Source organism: Pongo abelii, chromosome 13, assembly GCF_028885655.2.
Source record: "Pongo abelii isolate AG06213 chromosome 13, NHGRI_mPonAbe1-v2.0_pri, whole genome shotgun sequence".
Taxonomy (NCBI): Eukaryota; Metazoa; Chordata; class Mammalia; order Primates; family Hominidae; genus Pongo; species Pongo abelii.
Genome location: NC_071998.2, coordinates 23,840,471 through 23,856,616, shown reverse-complemented (window position 1 = coordinate 23,856,616; position 16,146 = coordinate 23,840,471). Strand labels below are relative to the sequence as shown.

The 16,146-nt window shown below is 43.0% G+C and overlaps 1 protein-coding gene and 1 non-coding gene across 20 annotated transcripts in view; both read right to left on the bottom strand.

The window, feature by feature from the left end:
* UBAP2 (ubiquitin associated protein 2) overlaps window positions 1-16,146 on the bottom strand; it is a 126,459-nt gene that overhangs the window by 85,677 nt on the left and 24,636 nt on the right. For 13 of the 19 annotated variants that reach the window (XM_063714167.1, XM_063714152.1, XM_063714162.1 and 10 more), the window contains one exon: window positions 10,019-10,158. The exons of the other annotated variants lie outside the window; for them this stretch is intronic. In XM_063714167.1, coding sequence (XP_063570237.1) covers window positions 10,019-10,117 — 99 coding nt within the window. In that variant the 5' untranslated portion in view covers window positions 10,118-10,158. Of the gene's footprint in view, window positions 1-10,018; window positions 10,159-16,146 lie in introns of those variants that run through there. 19 annotated transcript variants of the gene reach the window in all.
* On the bottom strand, window positions 11,222-11,283 carry LOC112135019 (U7 small nuclear RNA). The gene has a single exon (XR_002916339.2). It is a non-coding gene; the product is annotated as a U7 small nuclear RNA (small nuclear RNA).

The window sequence follows — 16,146 nt, the reverse complement described above, 5'->3', positions numbered from 1 at the left end:
AGCCTGGCCAATATGAGAACCCCGTCTCAAAAACGTAATAAAATAAAAATGCAACAGAGATTGTGTCTGGACTGCAAAGCGTAAGATAGATACTATCTAACACTTTACAGAAAAGATTAGGCAATCCTTTATGTAAAAAGGTGACCAGGCACAGTGGCTCCTGCCTGTAATCCCAGCAGTTTGGTAGGCCGAGGCAGGCGGATCACAAGGTAAAGAAATCGAGACCATCCTGGCCAACATGGTGAAACCCCGTCTCTACTAAACAAACAAAAATTAGCTGAGCACAGTAATGTGCGCCTGTAGTCCCAACTACTTGGGAGGCTGAGGCAGGAGAACGGCTTGAACCCAGAAGGCGGAGGTTGCAGTGAGCCAAGGTCGCACCACTGCACTCCAGCCTGGCGAGACAGCGAGACTGTCTCAAAAAAAAAAAAAAAAAGTTAACATTTAGGATAGCTGGGTGAATATATCAATATCTCTATCGTTCTTTGCAACTTTTTTACAACTCTTAAAATTATTCCAAAATAATTTTTCCCTAAAAATTGGTGTTTTTTTTTTTTTTTTTGAGACAGAATCTTGCTCTGTCGCCCACGCTGGAGCACAGTGGCACAATCTCGGCTCACTGCAACCTCTGCCTCCTGGGTTCAAGTGATTCTTGTGCCTCACCCTTCAGGTAGCTGGGATTACAGATGCACACCACCACGGCCAGCTAATTTTTCTATTTTTAGTAGACATGTGGTTTTGTAATGTTGGCCAGGCTGGTCTCAAACCCCTGGCCTCAGGTGATCCACCCGCCTCAGCCACCCAAAGTGCTGGGATTACAGACGCAAGCCACCACACCTGGCCAAAAAGGCTTTTTTCTTATAAATTTTTTTTACAATATTTTTTATGGAGACAGGGTCTCGCTACTTGGCCCAGGATGGTCTTGAACTCCCGAGCTCAAACAATCCTCCCACCTCAGCCTCCCAAAGTGTTGAGATTACAGGTGTGAGCCACCATGTCCCAGTTCAAAATGTTTTTTTATTAATTGGTAAGCCAATAGATTCAAGCACTTATCCTACCATACAGTATAAGAAGTTTGTAATTTTTGTAGAGACAGGTCTCACTATGTTACTCAGGCTGGTCTCGAACTCCTGGACTCAAGTGAGCGGAAAATAAATGACTTATATTTCCTTTTTTTTTTTTTTTTTTTTTTTGAGACAGAGTTTCGCTCTTGTTGTACAGGCTGGAGTACAATGGTGGGATCTCTGCTCATCACAACTTCCGCCTCCTGGGTTCAAGAGATTCTCCTGCTTCAGCCTCCCAAGTAGCTGGGATTACAGGCATGTGCCACCACGCTTGGCTAATTCTGTATGTTTAGTAGAGATGGAGTTTCTCCATCTTGGTCAGGCTGGTCTCAAACTCCTAACCTCAGGTGATCCGCCCACCTCGACCTCCCAAAGCGCTGGGACTACAGGCATGAGCCACTGCGCCCAGCAGGAAATGACATATCTTTTCTAACAAGTTTTGTATTGGCATGTTATTGTGATTTTAATATGGATTCCCTAAGCCTAATGAAGTAAAGGATCTTTTCACGTACTCATTTGCAACACATATACCTTCCTGAGTGAAATTTCATTCAAATCTTTTGTCCTTTTTTGAGACAGGGGTCTTACTCTGTCACTCAGGCTGGAGTGCAGTGGCATAATCACAGCTCACTGAAGCCTCGACCTCCTGGGGTCAAGCAATTGTCCAACCTCAGCCTCCCAAGCAGCTGGGACTAAAGATTCCTACCATCCCGTTCGCCAATTTTTTTTTATTTATTTCTAGTAGAGACAAGGTCTCCCTATGTTTATGTTGCCTATGCTGGTCCTGAACTTCTGGGTGCAAGTAATCCTCCTGCCTCAGCCTCCCAAAGTGCTGAGATTACAGGCATGAGCCACCATGCTCCACTTTTTGTCCATTTTGTTAAATGTGTTATTTCCTTGTTTTTGTTTCAAAAGTTTGTGACAAGTCCTTCATCAGATGCAAAGATTTTCTCCCGATCTGTGGCTTGTCTTTCCATTCTCTGAACAATCTTTTGAAACTATAAGTTTTCAGTTTTCCTAAAGTCCAGTTTATCCATTTGTTCTTTTATGGATCATGCCTTTGTTGCTACATCTAGGAAACCTTTGACTAAACCAATAGCATGGAGATTTTCTCCCATACTTTCTTTCTCCCATATTTAAAGTTTCTTAAACCTCAAACTTTAAGCTTGGGGTTTTCAGTCTATGACCCATTTTTTGTTTTTATGAGTGATTTGCATATTGATATACAATAGTTCCCATACTATTTATTGAAAAGGCCATCCTTTCCCCTCTACATTGCCTCTCACTCTCAAAAACTGGTTGTCGACATATAAGTGAGTTTATTTCTGGACTCTCCATTTTATTTCACTGTCTACCTTTACATCAATCCAAAACACTAGGCATGGCAACCAAGTGTTGGTGAGGATTTTACACCAGCAGAACTGGAACTCTGCTGGCAGAAAAGCAAATGGTACAACCACTTTGGAGAACAGTTTAGCAATTTTTTTTTGAGACAGGGTCTCATTCTGTCACCCAGGCTGAAGTGGAGTGGCGCAATCTCTGCTCACTGCAACCTCCACCTCCCAGGGCTCAAGCAATCCTCCCATCTCAGCCTCCTGAGTGGCTGGGACTACAGGCACAGGCCACCACGTCTGGGGGATTTTTGTATAGACAAGGTTTCGCTATGTTGTCTAGGCTTGTCTCAAATTCCTGGGCTCAAGCGATCTGCCCGCCCGCCTCGGCCTTCCAAAGTGCTAGGATTACAGGTGTGAGCCACCATGCCCCCTCACCTGGCAATTTCTTATTTCTTTTTTTTTTTTTGAGATGGAGTCTCGCTCTGTTGCCCAGGCTGGAGTGCAATGGCATGATCTCCACTCACTGCAACGTCCGCCTCCCAGGTTCAAGCGATTCTCCTGCCTCAGCCTCCCAAGCAGCTGGGATTACAGGTGCCCACCAGCACGCCTGGCTAATTTTTTGTATTTTTAGTAGAGATGGGGTTTCATCATGTTAGCCAGATTGGTCTCGAACTCCTGACCTCAGGTGATCTACCTGCCTCGGCCTCCCAAAGTGCTGGGATTACAGGCATGAGCCACCACGCCCGGCCTGAGGTCCTGTCTATTAAAAAAAAAAAAAAAAAAACAGCCAGGCACAGTGGCTCACGCCTGTAATCCCAGCACTTTGGGAGGTCGAGGCGGGCAGATCACCTGAGGTCAGGAGTTTGAGACCATACTGGCCAACACTGTGAAATCCCGTCTCAACTAAAAATAGAAAAATTAGCCGGTCATGATGGCGAGTGCCGGTAATCCCAGCTACTCAGGAGGCTGAGGTGGGAAAATCACTTGAACCTGGGAAATGGAGGTTGCAGTGAGCCCAGATCGTGCCACTGCACTCCAGCCTGGGCAACAAGGGCAGAAACTCTGCCTCAAAAAAAAAAAAAGAGACAATAAACAAATAATACACCCTTGTCAATGATATCCATTCTGAAGTGATTAAGAGTACCATTAATCATTTAATTCACTTTGAAAAGCATTAAAAAGTTAGATAAAATAATGGCTGGCTAAACAGATGTGATAAAACAAATAGAGCAAAAAGGTAATAGAACATATGGCTATTGACTGCACAACTCTCAACTTTTCTTCATGCGTGACCATTTTCATAATAAAGTATTGTGGGGAGGGATTTTGGCAGACAGAAAAGGAGTGGAGGTGGCGGCTTGGGGTGGTAGATGTGTTAAACAGGAGCTACAACAAAGATTTTTTTTTTTAAAGTAAAATTATGGACTACTTGCGGATATCCACTCACTGCACAGTAAGTATTATTATAAGAACATCCCTGGTTTCAAGACATTTCAGACAGAAACTACTTCATGCAGAAATGTCAGAGTAGAAGATAAACCAAAGTCAGGGAGTATGGCTGAAATCTTTGTGGAAAAAGTATGAAAAAGTAATGGCGGAGTGGGGGAACCAGGAACAAATAATGACTCTAAAGGCAAGAATATTTAAACTTGAAAACTGCCTGAGAATAGCCAGTGTTTTGTAAACGTGCACAATTTACAAAACCAAAGAAACACTTACCGACCCAATTAAAATATTAACAAACAAGCACTTGATGGGTGAAAGAATCTCACCAAATATTTCAAGCAGAATAGTTATTAATAATCGCGTTTTGCTGTAGGGGGCAGTCTGGGGCTTATATATGTTTCTACATTATCATTCTGATACTGTTTCACCCATACATTTCTAACTATAAAGTCACTATTCATTGCCATATGTAAGGTAAATGCCAATGACTGATTTATTCAGACTTAGCTTTTTCAGCTTAAGTATTATATGACACAAATACTGTATTTCTCTTCAGTAATATCTTTTTTATTCCTAAAAGGGATAGACAGACTACTTCTGAAAGCATAGCCAATACACATAATAGTCATTTAACAATAACAATATAGTAACACTAGTGCTAGCATATTTATGAAAATAAATTTTAATGAGAACTTTAAGTATTTTTTTACCTTTATAAAATACCAAGTCAAGAAAAAAATAATTTTCTTTGATAAACAATTCAATAAATATTTGATAAACAAAGCACCAAACATAAGAGTATAATAGGGAAGTTACCAGGCTGAGCTCTAGGAAGTGTCAAGAGGTCGGTACAGCTTGGGAAAAAAGAGGAAAAATCAGGATCAACTGGTAATTCTTAAGTTAAACAAGGTCAGTGCACCCTCCCCTGCAATAAACATTAGTGACATACACTAGGTCACATCTCAAGTTGAAAAATATCTTGCCAAGAAAAGTAGCATCACTACAGCTCTTCGTCTGGATCTCTTATCCATTCACATGGCTTATTACGAACTAAGCTGCTTTCACAGTGGAAAATGTGAAATTTTTCAAATGAAACCAAATTTTTTTTAATTAGAACTGTCACCCAGAAAAAAATTGTAAATAATAATAAAGTAGGATTATTTATGCCCACCACCAAAGATAAACATTATTAACAGTCTACTAAGCCTGTTCTCATTAATGTTCAACAGTTTTGCTTTAATTGTACATATTTTTTCAGTTGATCAGGAAGCATACATTTTCTAAGACATTTTATATCATAATTTTCAAATATTCTTATAATCACTTCATAATTGTGGAATGTTCAGATAATTTTGTGGAATTTTCACATAAATTCACAAGAGAGTTGACATCTGAATAGAATGTATATTCCACAATCTAATTAGCTAAAAAGGACATTACAGCTGGGCCCAGTGGCTCATGCTTGTAATCCCAGCACTTTGGGAGGTCAAGGGAGGCGGATCACCTAAGGTCAGGAGTTCAAGACCAGCCTGGCCAACATGGCGAAACCTCGTTTCTACCGAAAATATAAAAATTTGCCAGGCATGGTGGCGCATGCCTATAATCCCAGCTACTCGGGAGGCTGAGGCAGGAGAATCACTTGAACCCAGGAGGCGGAGATTGCAGTGAGCTAAGATCGCACCATTGCACTACAGCCTGGGCATCAGAGCAAAACTGTGTCTCAAAACAAAAAAAAAAAAAAAAAAAAAAAAAGAGCATTATGAGGACCATTGAAAAAATATAAGTATGATCTGTAGATGTTCTGATTTTTTATAATTGCACTGTAATTATGTAAAAAGATCCTTGTTTTTTAAAAAAACACTGAGGTATTAAGTGAAGAAGAACCTTATTCACAACTACTTGTCAAACATTTCTGGGAATAAACTGTAGGGAAAGGAAGAGAACAGGATAAAGTAGATGTGATAGAAATGTTAACATCTGGGGAATCTGAAAAGGGTATTCAGTAATTATTCATATTCCCATTGCAACTTTTTTGTAAGTCTCACAATGTATTTTTTTTTTTTAATTGAGGTTCACGGTCAGGCCCAGTGGCTCACACCTATAATCCGGGCAGTTTGGGAAGCTGAGGTGGGCAGATCACTTGAGGTCAGGAATTCAAAACTGACTAACCTGGCCAACATGGTGAAACCCCTCTCTACTAAAAATACTAAAATTAGCCGGGTGTGGTGATGTACAAGTGTAGTCCCAGCTACTCTGGAGGCTGAGGCAGGAGAATCACTTGAACCCAGGAGGCACAGGTTGCAGTGAGCCGAGATCAAGCCACTGCACTGCAGCCTGGGCAACAGAGTGAGACTCCATCTCAAAAAAAAAAAAAAAAAAAAAAACTGAGTTTAAAGGAGATATAAGTAACTCATCTAATTAGTAAGTGCTAGATCCAGGACAAAAATCCTGGTTTATATGGATTCAAAAGAACTCTCACCACCTGGCGCAGTGGCTCATGCCTGTAATCCCACCACTCTGGGAGGCGGAGCCGGGTGGATCACCTGAAGTCAGGAATTCAAGACCAGCCTGACCAACACGGTGAAACCCCGTCTCTACTAAACATACAAAAAATTAGCCAGGCGAGGTGGAGGCAGAGGTTGCAGTGAGCCGACATCGCACCATTGCACTCCAGCCTGGACAACAAGAGCAAAACTCCGTCTCAAAAAATAAAAAATAAAAAACTCTCTTTCATCATGCAACCTGAATAGGTTATCTCAGAACACCTCTAACATAACAGTGGACATTTAAAATGGAGCAATTAACATCTTACAACCGGCAGGGCGTGGTAACTCACGCCTGTAATCCCAGCACTTTGAGAGGCCAAGGTGGGCTGATCACCTGAGGTCAGAAGTTTGAAACCAGCCTGGCCAACACAGTGAAACCCCGTCTCTACCAAAAATACAAAAATTAGCCAGGCATGGTGATACGTGCCTGCAATCCCAGCTACTCCGGAGGCTGAGGCAGGAGAATCGCTTGGACCCAGGAGGCAGAGGTTGCAATGAGCTGAGAACGTACCACTGCACTCCAGCCTGGGCGACAGAGCGAGGCTCCATCTCAAAAAAAGAGAAAGAAAAAAAATTACCAAATAAAGCCACTTTTTATGACCCCAATTTAAGATTACTTTCTTAGCAAATACTTCCCTGAATAGGATTAATGAATAAATAAACATCAATAATTTTCCTATTGCATACTAGTGTTTAAAAGAAAAAAATTTAAAAGGGTCAGGTGCGGTGGCTCACACCTGTAATCCCAACACCTTGGGAGGCCAAGCGGGGACAGATCACTTGAGGTCAGGAGTTTGAGACCAGCCTGGCCAACATGGTGAAACTTCATCTCTACTAAAAATGCAAAAAAGTTAGCAGGGCATGGTGGCTCACTCCTGTAATCCCAGCTACTGGGGAGGATAAGACAGGAGAATCACTTGAACCCCAGAGGCGGAGGTTACAATGAGCCAAGATAAAGTAACTGTACTCTAGACTGGGCTACAGAGCGAGACTGTCTCAAAAAAAAAAAAAAAAAAAAAGTTCAGGTGCGGTGGCTCACGCCTATAATCACACCACCTTTGAAGGCTAAGGGGGGGCAGTCACTTGGGCTCAGGTGTTGGGAGACCAGGCTGGGCAACATGGTGAAACCCTATCTGTACTAAAAATACAAAAATTAACTGGGGGTGGAGGCAGGCGCCTATAATCCCAGCTACTTGAGAGGCTAAGGCAGGAGAATCGCTTGAACCCAGGAGGCGGAGGTTGCAGTGAGCTGAGATGGCACCATTGCACTCCAGCCTCAGCGACAGGAGACTCCATCTCAAAGAAACAAAAAAAAAATTAGGCAGGCATGATGTTGCCTGCCTGTAGTCCCAGCTACTTGGAAGGCTGAGGCAAGAGAATCACTTGAATCCGGGAAGTGGAGGTTGGAGTGAGCCAAGATTGGCCACTGCACTCCAGTCTAGGCGACAGACTCCGTCTCAAAAAAAAAAAAAAAAAGACCATTCATTAAGCAAACTTTTTCCTAAGTAAATTCAACTATAAAAGGAGGACCTAGCCTAAAACTTCCAAATTTTTCCATCACTGGACTAGATCAGTTTGTGAATAAATTCCTATCAGAGTAAGTGTATTTAGGATCAAGCACTGAGTAGCAGAGATATCTGTCTGTCAATACCAGCAGAATACTATACTAACTTTATACTGAAAAATGTAAAGCAACACTTAAATCTCCTCACTATGTCCCTTAACATCAACAGGGCACTTGGGTATAAATGAGTGATTATAAGAAGCACTTTTAATTAACTATCAAAGTATAGTCAAATCAATCTGCAAGTAAGACAAACTAGATATAGTTTACTTACTTGCATATTGCCTGTGAAAAAGGGTTTGCCAATCTAGTCAGTAACATGCATATAATGCTTAATTTTGCACCAGGTACTGTGCTTAGCACTTATCTCACTTAAAATAATAATATAATCAAATTGAGGAGGAGGGAGTATTTAACATTAAAAATTTTATTCAAATAGGTCTTTGTTTTTTTGAGACAGAGTCTCGCTCTGTCGCCCAGGCTTGAATGCAGTGGTGTGATTTTGACTCACTGCAACCTCCGCTTCCCGGGTTCAAGCAATTCTCCCTGCCTCAGCCTCCGAGTAACTGGCATTACAGGCACCCACTACCACGCCTAGCTAATTTTTGTATTTTTTTTTTTTTTTAGTAGAGACAGGGTTTCACCATGTTGGCCAGCCTGGTCTCGAACTCCTGATCTCATGTGATCTGTCTGCCTCGGCCTCCCAAAGTGCTGGAATTACAGGCATGAGCCACTGCGCCTGGCCTCAAGTGGATCTTGATCATTAAAAGCCATTCTAAGATTCAAGCACTCTTCCTTGTGCTTTGAAGAAAAGGCGGGTTTTTGTTTTTTTGTTGAGCCAAGGTCTCACTCCGTCACCCAGGCTGGAGTGCAGTAGCACCATCATAAGTGATCCTCCCACCTCAGCCACCCAAGTACCTGGGACTACAAATGGAAGCCATCATGCCCAGCTACTTTTTAAATTTTTTGTAGAGACGAGGTCCTCACTATGTTGCCCAGGCTGCTCTTAATTCCTGGGCTCAAGCAATCCTTTTGCCTCAGCCTCCCAAAGTGTTGAGATTACAGACATGAGCCACTATGCCCAGCAAAGGCAGCTTTTTAAAGTCTATTGTAATTCAGGTATTTTATTACTTCAGACTATTAGTTCTCCATCTACCTTGGATTTTCATATTTCATTCCAGGGACACACTTAAATTAATAAAAGGGAGAAAAGGGAGAGATGATGATGAAGCAGCAGGGAAGGAGGAGGAAGGGAAGCAGAGGAAGGTGAAAGGGGAGAAGAGAAGGAGGAAGAGGAGGAAGAGGAGGAAGAGGAGGAGGAGGAGGAAGAGGAGGAGGAGGAGGAAGAGGAGGAGGAGGGAGAGAGGGAGGAGGAGGAAGAGGAGGAAGAGAAGGAGGAGGAGGAGGAGGAGGAGGAAGAGGAGGAGGAGGAGGAGGCAGCGGCAGCAGCAGCGGTGGCAGTGGTGGTGGTGGTGGTGGTGGTGGTGGTGGCAGTGGCAGCCTAATAGCTAAGAGGTACCTGGAAAAGGTTAGCATTAAAGAGTTCTCATGGAACAACATCCAATTGTACCTGAATCAAGTACAAGACCTCTTTCCTTTCTATTCTTCGTTACCTACTTTTTATTTTTTATGTATTTTATTTTATTTTTTTTAGGAAAGAGTCTCGCTTTGTCGCCCAGGCTGGAGGGCAGTGACGTGATCTGGGCTCACTGCAACCTCTGCCTCCTGAGTTCAAGCGATTCTCCTGCCTTAGCCTCCCGAGAAGCTAGGATTACAGGCACACGCCACCACGCCCAGCTAATTTTTGTATTTTCTTAGTAGAGGCGGGGTTTCACAATGTTGGCCAGGCTAGTCTCAAACTCCTGACCTCAAGGGATCCACCCACCTCGGCCTCCCAAAGTGCTGGGATTACAGGCGTGAGCCACCACACCTGGCCATCACCTACTGTTTAAACACAGGGTCCAAAATCCTAAAGTTCCCTACAAAGGAAGACATTAAATCATATGCTCTCCCTTAATTTCCTTAATTCTAAACAAGGCAAACAAGAGTTCCACAAAAACTTACCTGTACCACTTGTTTCTGTGGTTGCGTTGATTGTGCTGCTGAAATCTGTGGTTTTTCCCGAGCACCTCGACAATGGTCACTGCTCACTGAAGTCATCATATACAGTATATACAAAATAACGTATGTACAAAACAGAAAATCTGCAAGAAAGTAGGGATGGTAAGCAAAACAATCATAGTAAAAGATAAGCATGTACTTCAGAGAAAACAAGGACACTTACAATAAAAGATAAAAGCTCTCTGGAATACAAACTCTCAAGAAGTAGCCCTTGAGGATTTTACATTTTGCTGGTATCTGTTAAACCAATTCAACTACTGCAATCTAAGTCTATGGTTTACGAGCTTAGCAAATCTAAACAAAAATCTCAAGTACCATCAATTTTAACCAGCAACCATTTTATCACTACATGTAGTCACTGTACATGAAATGCTATCTGCCTCTTACTACTTGCAGTTGGTATTTGAACCCCAAAACAACATTGCATCCCGCCAAGATTTTACCCGCCAATAACCCAATTTAAAATGTGTCAAGAAACAAGCTATGTCGAAAAGCAAAAGTCACCTGTAAATAATAAATCTTAAAGAAACAATTGTGTGGCCGGGCGCGGTGGCTCACACCCATAATCCCAAGCAATTCACAAGGCCGAGGCAGGCGGATCATGAGGTCAGGAAATCAAGACCATCCTGGCTAACACAATGAAACCCTGTCTCTACTAAAAATACAAGAGTTAGCTGGGCATGGTGGCGGGCATCTGTAGTCCCAGCTACTCAGGAGGCTGAGGCAGGAGAATGGCGTGAACCCGGGAGGCAGAGGTTGCAGTCAGCCGAAATCGCGCCACTGCACTCCAGCCTTGGCGACAGAGCCAGACTCCGTCTCAAAAAAAAAAAAAATTGTGCATATAATTTTCTTTGATTTGTTGAACAAATATTTATTGACTAGCTACTAAGTGTCAAGCACATAATTAAGTATGTCATCAAAACATGATTCTAAGCTGGGCACGGTGGCATGCACCTGCAATCCCAGCTATTTTGAGGCTAAGATGGGAAGACTGCTTGAGCCCAAGAGTTTGAAACCAGCCTAGACAACATTGCAAGAACAACTCCACCTCAATTAAAAAAAAAAAAAAATTATAACAATAAGATTCCTACTTCCTACCCTTTAGGGATAGCGATTACAATTTTTTTTTTTTTGGACAGAAGAGCCGGGAATTTTCCGATAAAGACCAGAAAACCTGCTAGACAAATTCTAAAAGAGCTGTAATACTATAATTTTTTTTTGTTTAATTTTTAAAACACAGAAAGCATCAGTGAGGATGTACTAGAACCCTTGTGCACTGCTGACGGGAATTTAAAGTGGTACAACCATCATTAAAAGAATGGTGGTTCCTTAAAAAAAAAATCGAAACCTATATTATCATATGATCCAGCAATTCCAATTCTGGGTAGGCACCAAAAACAAATCTCAAAGCAGAGTCTCAAAGAGATGCTTGTACTTCCATGTTAAAAGTGCCATTATTGGCCGGGCACGGTCGCTCACGCCTGTCATCCCAGCACTTTGGGAGGCCAAGGCAGGAGGATCACAAGGTCAGGAGATCGAGACCATCCTGGCTAACACGGTGAAACCCCGTCTCTACTAAAAATACAAAAAATCAGCCAGGCGTAGTGGTGGGCGACTGTAGTCCCAGCTACTCAGGAGGCTGAGGCAGGGGAATGGCGTGAACCCGGGAGGTGGAGCTTGCAGTGAGCCGAGATCGTGCCACTGCACTCCAGCCTGGGAGACAGAGCAAGACTCTGTCTCAAAAAAAATAAATAAAATAAAAAAAAATAAATTAATTAATTAATTAAAAAGCGCCATTATTCATAATAGCCAAAAAGTGGAAGATACCCAAGTGTCCATCAATAGATGAATGGATAAGCAAAATGTGACATATATATACAATGGAAAATTATTCGGCCTTAAGAAGGGAAGATATTCTAACACATGCTACCATATGGATGCACCTTAAAGACATTATGCTAAGTGAAATAAGCCAGTCAAAAAAGGACAAATAAGGCTGGGGTGCAGTGGCTCACACCTGTAATCCCAGTACTTTGGGAGGAGGAGGCAGGTAGATTGATTACAAGGTCAGGAGTTCAAGACCAGCCTGGCCAACATGGTGAAACCCCATCTCTACTAAAAATACAAAAATTAGCCAGGCATGGTGGCGCACACCTGTAATCCCAGCAACTCAGGAAGGTGAAGCAGGAGAATTGCTTGAACCCAGGAGACGGAGGTTGCAGTGAGCCAAGGTAGTGCCACTGCACTCCAGCCTGGGCAACAGAGCAAAACTCTCGGGGCAAGGGGTAAAAAAAAAAATGGACAAATACTACTATATGACTCTACTTATACAAGTTACTTAGAAAAGTCAAATTCATAGAAACAAGCAGAATGGTAGTTACCAGAGGCTGGGGGTAGGGGAAAAATGGGGAGTTACTGTATCACAGGTATGGAGTTTCTGTTTGGGAGGATAAAAAGGTTCAGAAGATGGACAGCAGTGGTGGTTGCACGACAATGTAAATGTACTTAATGTCAGAGAACTGTATACGTAACAATGGTTACAATAAACTTTATGTTATGTACATTTTACTACACACACACACACACACACACATATACACACACACGCACAGAAAAACATGTGGCAATGCCTTAGAAGTTAAATTTCCAAAATGGAATTCTCCACAGAGGAAATATACCCATCAATCAGAAACAAACTGTTTATGCAAACAATTCCACTCTTACGAAGCTCCTAGAACAAACAAAACAAAAACAAATATGCAGCTGGTCACGGTGGCTCATATCTGTAATCCTAACACTTTGGGAGGCCGAGGCAGGCAGATCACGAGGTCAGGAGTTCGAGATCAGCCTGACCAACATGGTGAAACCCCACCTCTACTAAAAATACAAAAATTAGCCAGGCATGGTGGCAGACGCCTGTAATCCCAGCTACTAGGGAGGCTGAGGCAGGATAATTGCTTGAACCTGGGAGGCGGAGGTTGCAGTGAGCCCACTGCACTCCAGCTTGGGTGACAGAGGGAGACTCCATTATAAAAAAAAATAAAAAAAAAAATAACGCTAAGAGATAAACACACACATTAGTCTAGGCCTACACAGGGTCACGATCATCAATACTACTGTCTTCCATCTCCACATCTGTCCCACTGGAAGGTCTTCAGTGCAATAACACATAGAGCTATCATCTCCAATGATAACAATGCAGAGCCAATGATTTTTTTGAGAGAGTCTCACTCCATCATCCAGGCTGGAGTGCAATGAATAGTGCGATCTCGGCTCACTGCAACCTCCGCCTTCCAGGTTCAAGCAATCCTCCTGTCTCAGCCTCCCAAATAGCTGGGACCAGAGGCACGTGACACCATGCCCAGCTAATTTTTGGTATTTTTAGTAGAGATGGGGTTTGACCATGTTGGTCAGGCTGGTCTCAAATTCCTGGCCTCAGGTGATCGACCAGCCTCGGCCTCCCAAAGTGCTGAGATTACAGGCGTGTGCCACCGAGCCAGCCCAGAGCCAGTGATTTTAACAATACATGGAACTCTGTTTCCTTTTTTTTTTTTTTTTTTTTGAGACAGAGTCTCGCTCAGTCCCCCAAGCTGGAGTGCAGTGGCTTGATCTCCGATCACCGCAAGCTCCGCCTCCTGGGTTCACGCCATTCTCCTGCCTCAGCCTCCTGAGTAGCTGAGACTACAGGCACCTGCCACCAAGCCCAGCTAATTTTTTTGTATTTTTTTAGTAGAGACAGGGTTTCACCGTGTTAGCCAGGATGGTCACGATCTCCTGACCTCGTGATCCACCTGCCTCGGCCTCCCAAAGTTCTGGGATTACAGGCATGAACCACTGCGCCTGGCCGGAATTCTGTTTTCTAGAACAGTCAGTTTTAGACACCCAAAAGCAAGCATTCCCATGATGTGGAAAGATATTCCACTATTTGTAAATCTTATACATTTCAGATTAATGACATTATAACATTTCTACATATTTTTGATCTGTGTATCATAAAATAAAATAGAGGAGACTAACCATAATTCATCATACTAATTCAGGTACCAAAGAACACTGTGTCCCTGAAACCTATTTTAGCCAGAAGAGGTCTGACAAGTATTTTTCTGTGTTAGCTGCACTAATATTAACTTATTTTTTCAACAGCTTCATTAACTGGCTTGCTAAAGGCCACAGACGTATTATTGTACTGCCTTTTACATTATAGTAACAACCAATTAACTAGAATTTCTCATAGGCTCAATACACTGGTTTAAAACTTTTTACTGCATTTGAATCTGCCTCTCCAGTCAGTATGAATACACATTTTACATCCTTTTTCAGTTTAACAACTTTATAATTTTGTTGGTTTGTGTTTATCATTTTGGTTGTACTATAGAGAACAAGGTTAATTGTTTTACCATGATTCCATTTATTTTTAAAGCATTCTCTCAGATATGAATAAATGCACACGAACACACTGTTTTAAAACTGTGATGCATTTAAACAAATGTAAGGCATATCTGTATTTGAGAAAGAATCCTTTTTTTTTTTTTTTTTTTTTTGAGACAGAAGCTCACTCCATCACCCAGGCTGGAGTGCAGTGGTGCGATCTCAGCTCACTGCAACCTCCGTCTCCCGGGTTCAGGCAATTCTCCTGTCTCAGCCTCCCGAGCAGCTGGGACTACAGACACCTGCCACCACACCCAACTAATTTTTGTATTTTTAGTAGAGATGGGGTCTCAACTTGTTGGTCAGGCTGGTTTCGAACTCCAGACCTCGGGTGATCCACCCACCTAAACCTCCCAAAGTGCTGCAATTACAGACATGAGCCACCATGCCCGGCCCCATTTGATTATTTTTTAAATCACCTCCAGGCCAGGCACGGTGGCTCATGCCTGTAATCCCAACACTTTGGGAAGCCAAGGCAGACAGATCACCTGATGACAGGAGTTCAAGACCAGCCTGGCCAACATGGTGAAACCCTACCTGTACTAAAAATTCAAAAATTAGCCGGGCATGGTGGCGCACCTCTGTAATTCCAACTACTTAGGAGGCTGAGGCAGGAGAATTGCTTGAAGCCAGTAGGAGGAGGTTGCAGTGAGCTGAGATTGCACCACTGCACTCCAACCTGGGCAACAAGAGCGAGACACCATCTAAAAAAATCACCTTCAGCACTAATACTCTGCAATTCCATCTTAAGTATCTAAAGTGAAGCATCCAAGCTGGGCAAGGTGGCATGCACCTGTAGTCCCAGCTATTCAGCAGGCTGAGGCAGGAAGATCACTTAACCACTTAACCCACAGTTCAAATCCAGGCTAGGCAACACAGCAAGACCCTATCTTTTTTTTTTAAGACATAGTCTGGCTCTGTTGTCCAGGCTGGAGTGCAGTGGCACGATCTCCGCCCAGCAACTTCTGCCTCCCAGGTTCAAGTGATTCTCCCACCTCAGCCTCCCAAGTAGCTGGGACTATAGGTGTGCGCCACCGCGCTCAGCCGATTTTTTTGTATTTTTAGTAGAGATGGGGTTTCACCATGTTGGCCAGGCTGGTCTTGAACTCCTGACCTCAAGTGATCAACCAGCCTCAGCCTCCAAAGTGCTGGGATTACAGGTGTGAGCCATCATGCTCAGCCACCTATCTCATTAAATAAATACATTTTAAGAAAAGAATAAAACAGAATTAAGCATCTAATCAAAAGCTAACTGGTTGAGTGGTGTTCCTACCATAAAACCTTTTTAAGAAGTGAGTAGTTTACTCATAGATTTCCAGTTCTGTTGATTGGATTATCTGATCTTTTTCTCACTGTTTATTCTCAGTGACCCCATTTATGAAAATAATCAGCTGGGCACAGTGGCTTTCGCCTGTAATCCCAGCACTTTGGGAGGCCGAGGCGGGCAGATCACGAGGTCAGGAGATGGTGACCAACCTGGCTAATACAGTAAAACCCTGTCTCTACCAAAAATACAAAAAATTAGCCGGGCATGGTGGCACGCGCCTGTAGTCCCAGCTACTCGGGAGGCAGAGGCAGAAGAATCGCTTGAACCCAGGAGGTGGAGGTTGCAGTGAGCTGAGATCACGCCACTCCACTCCAGG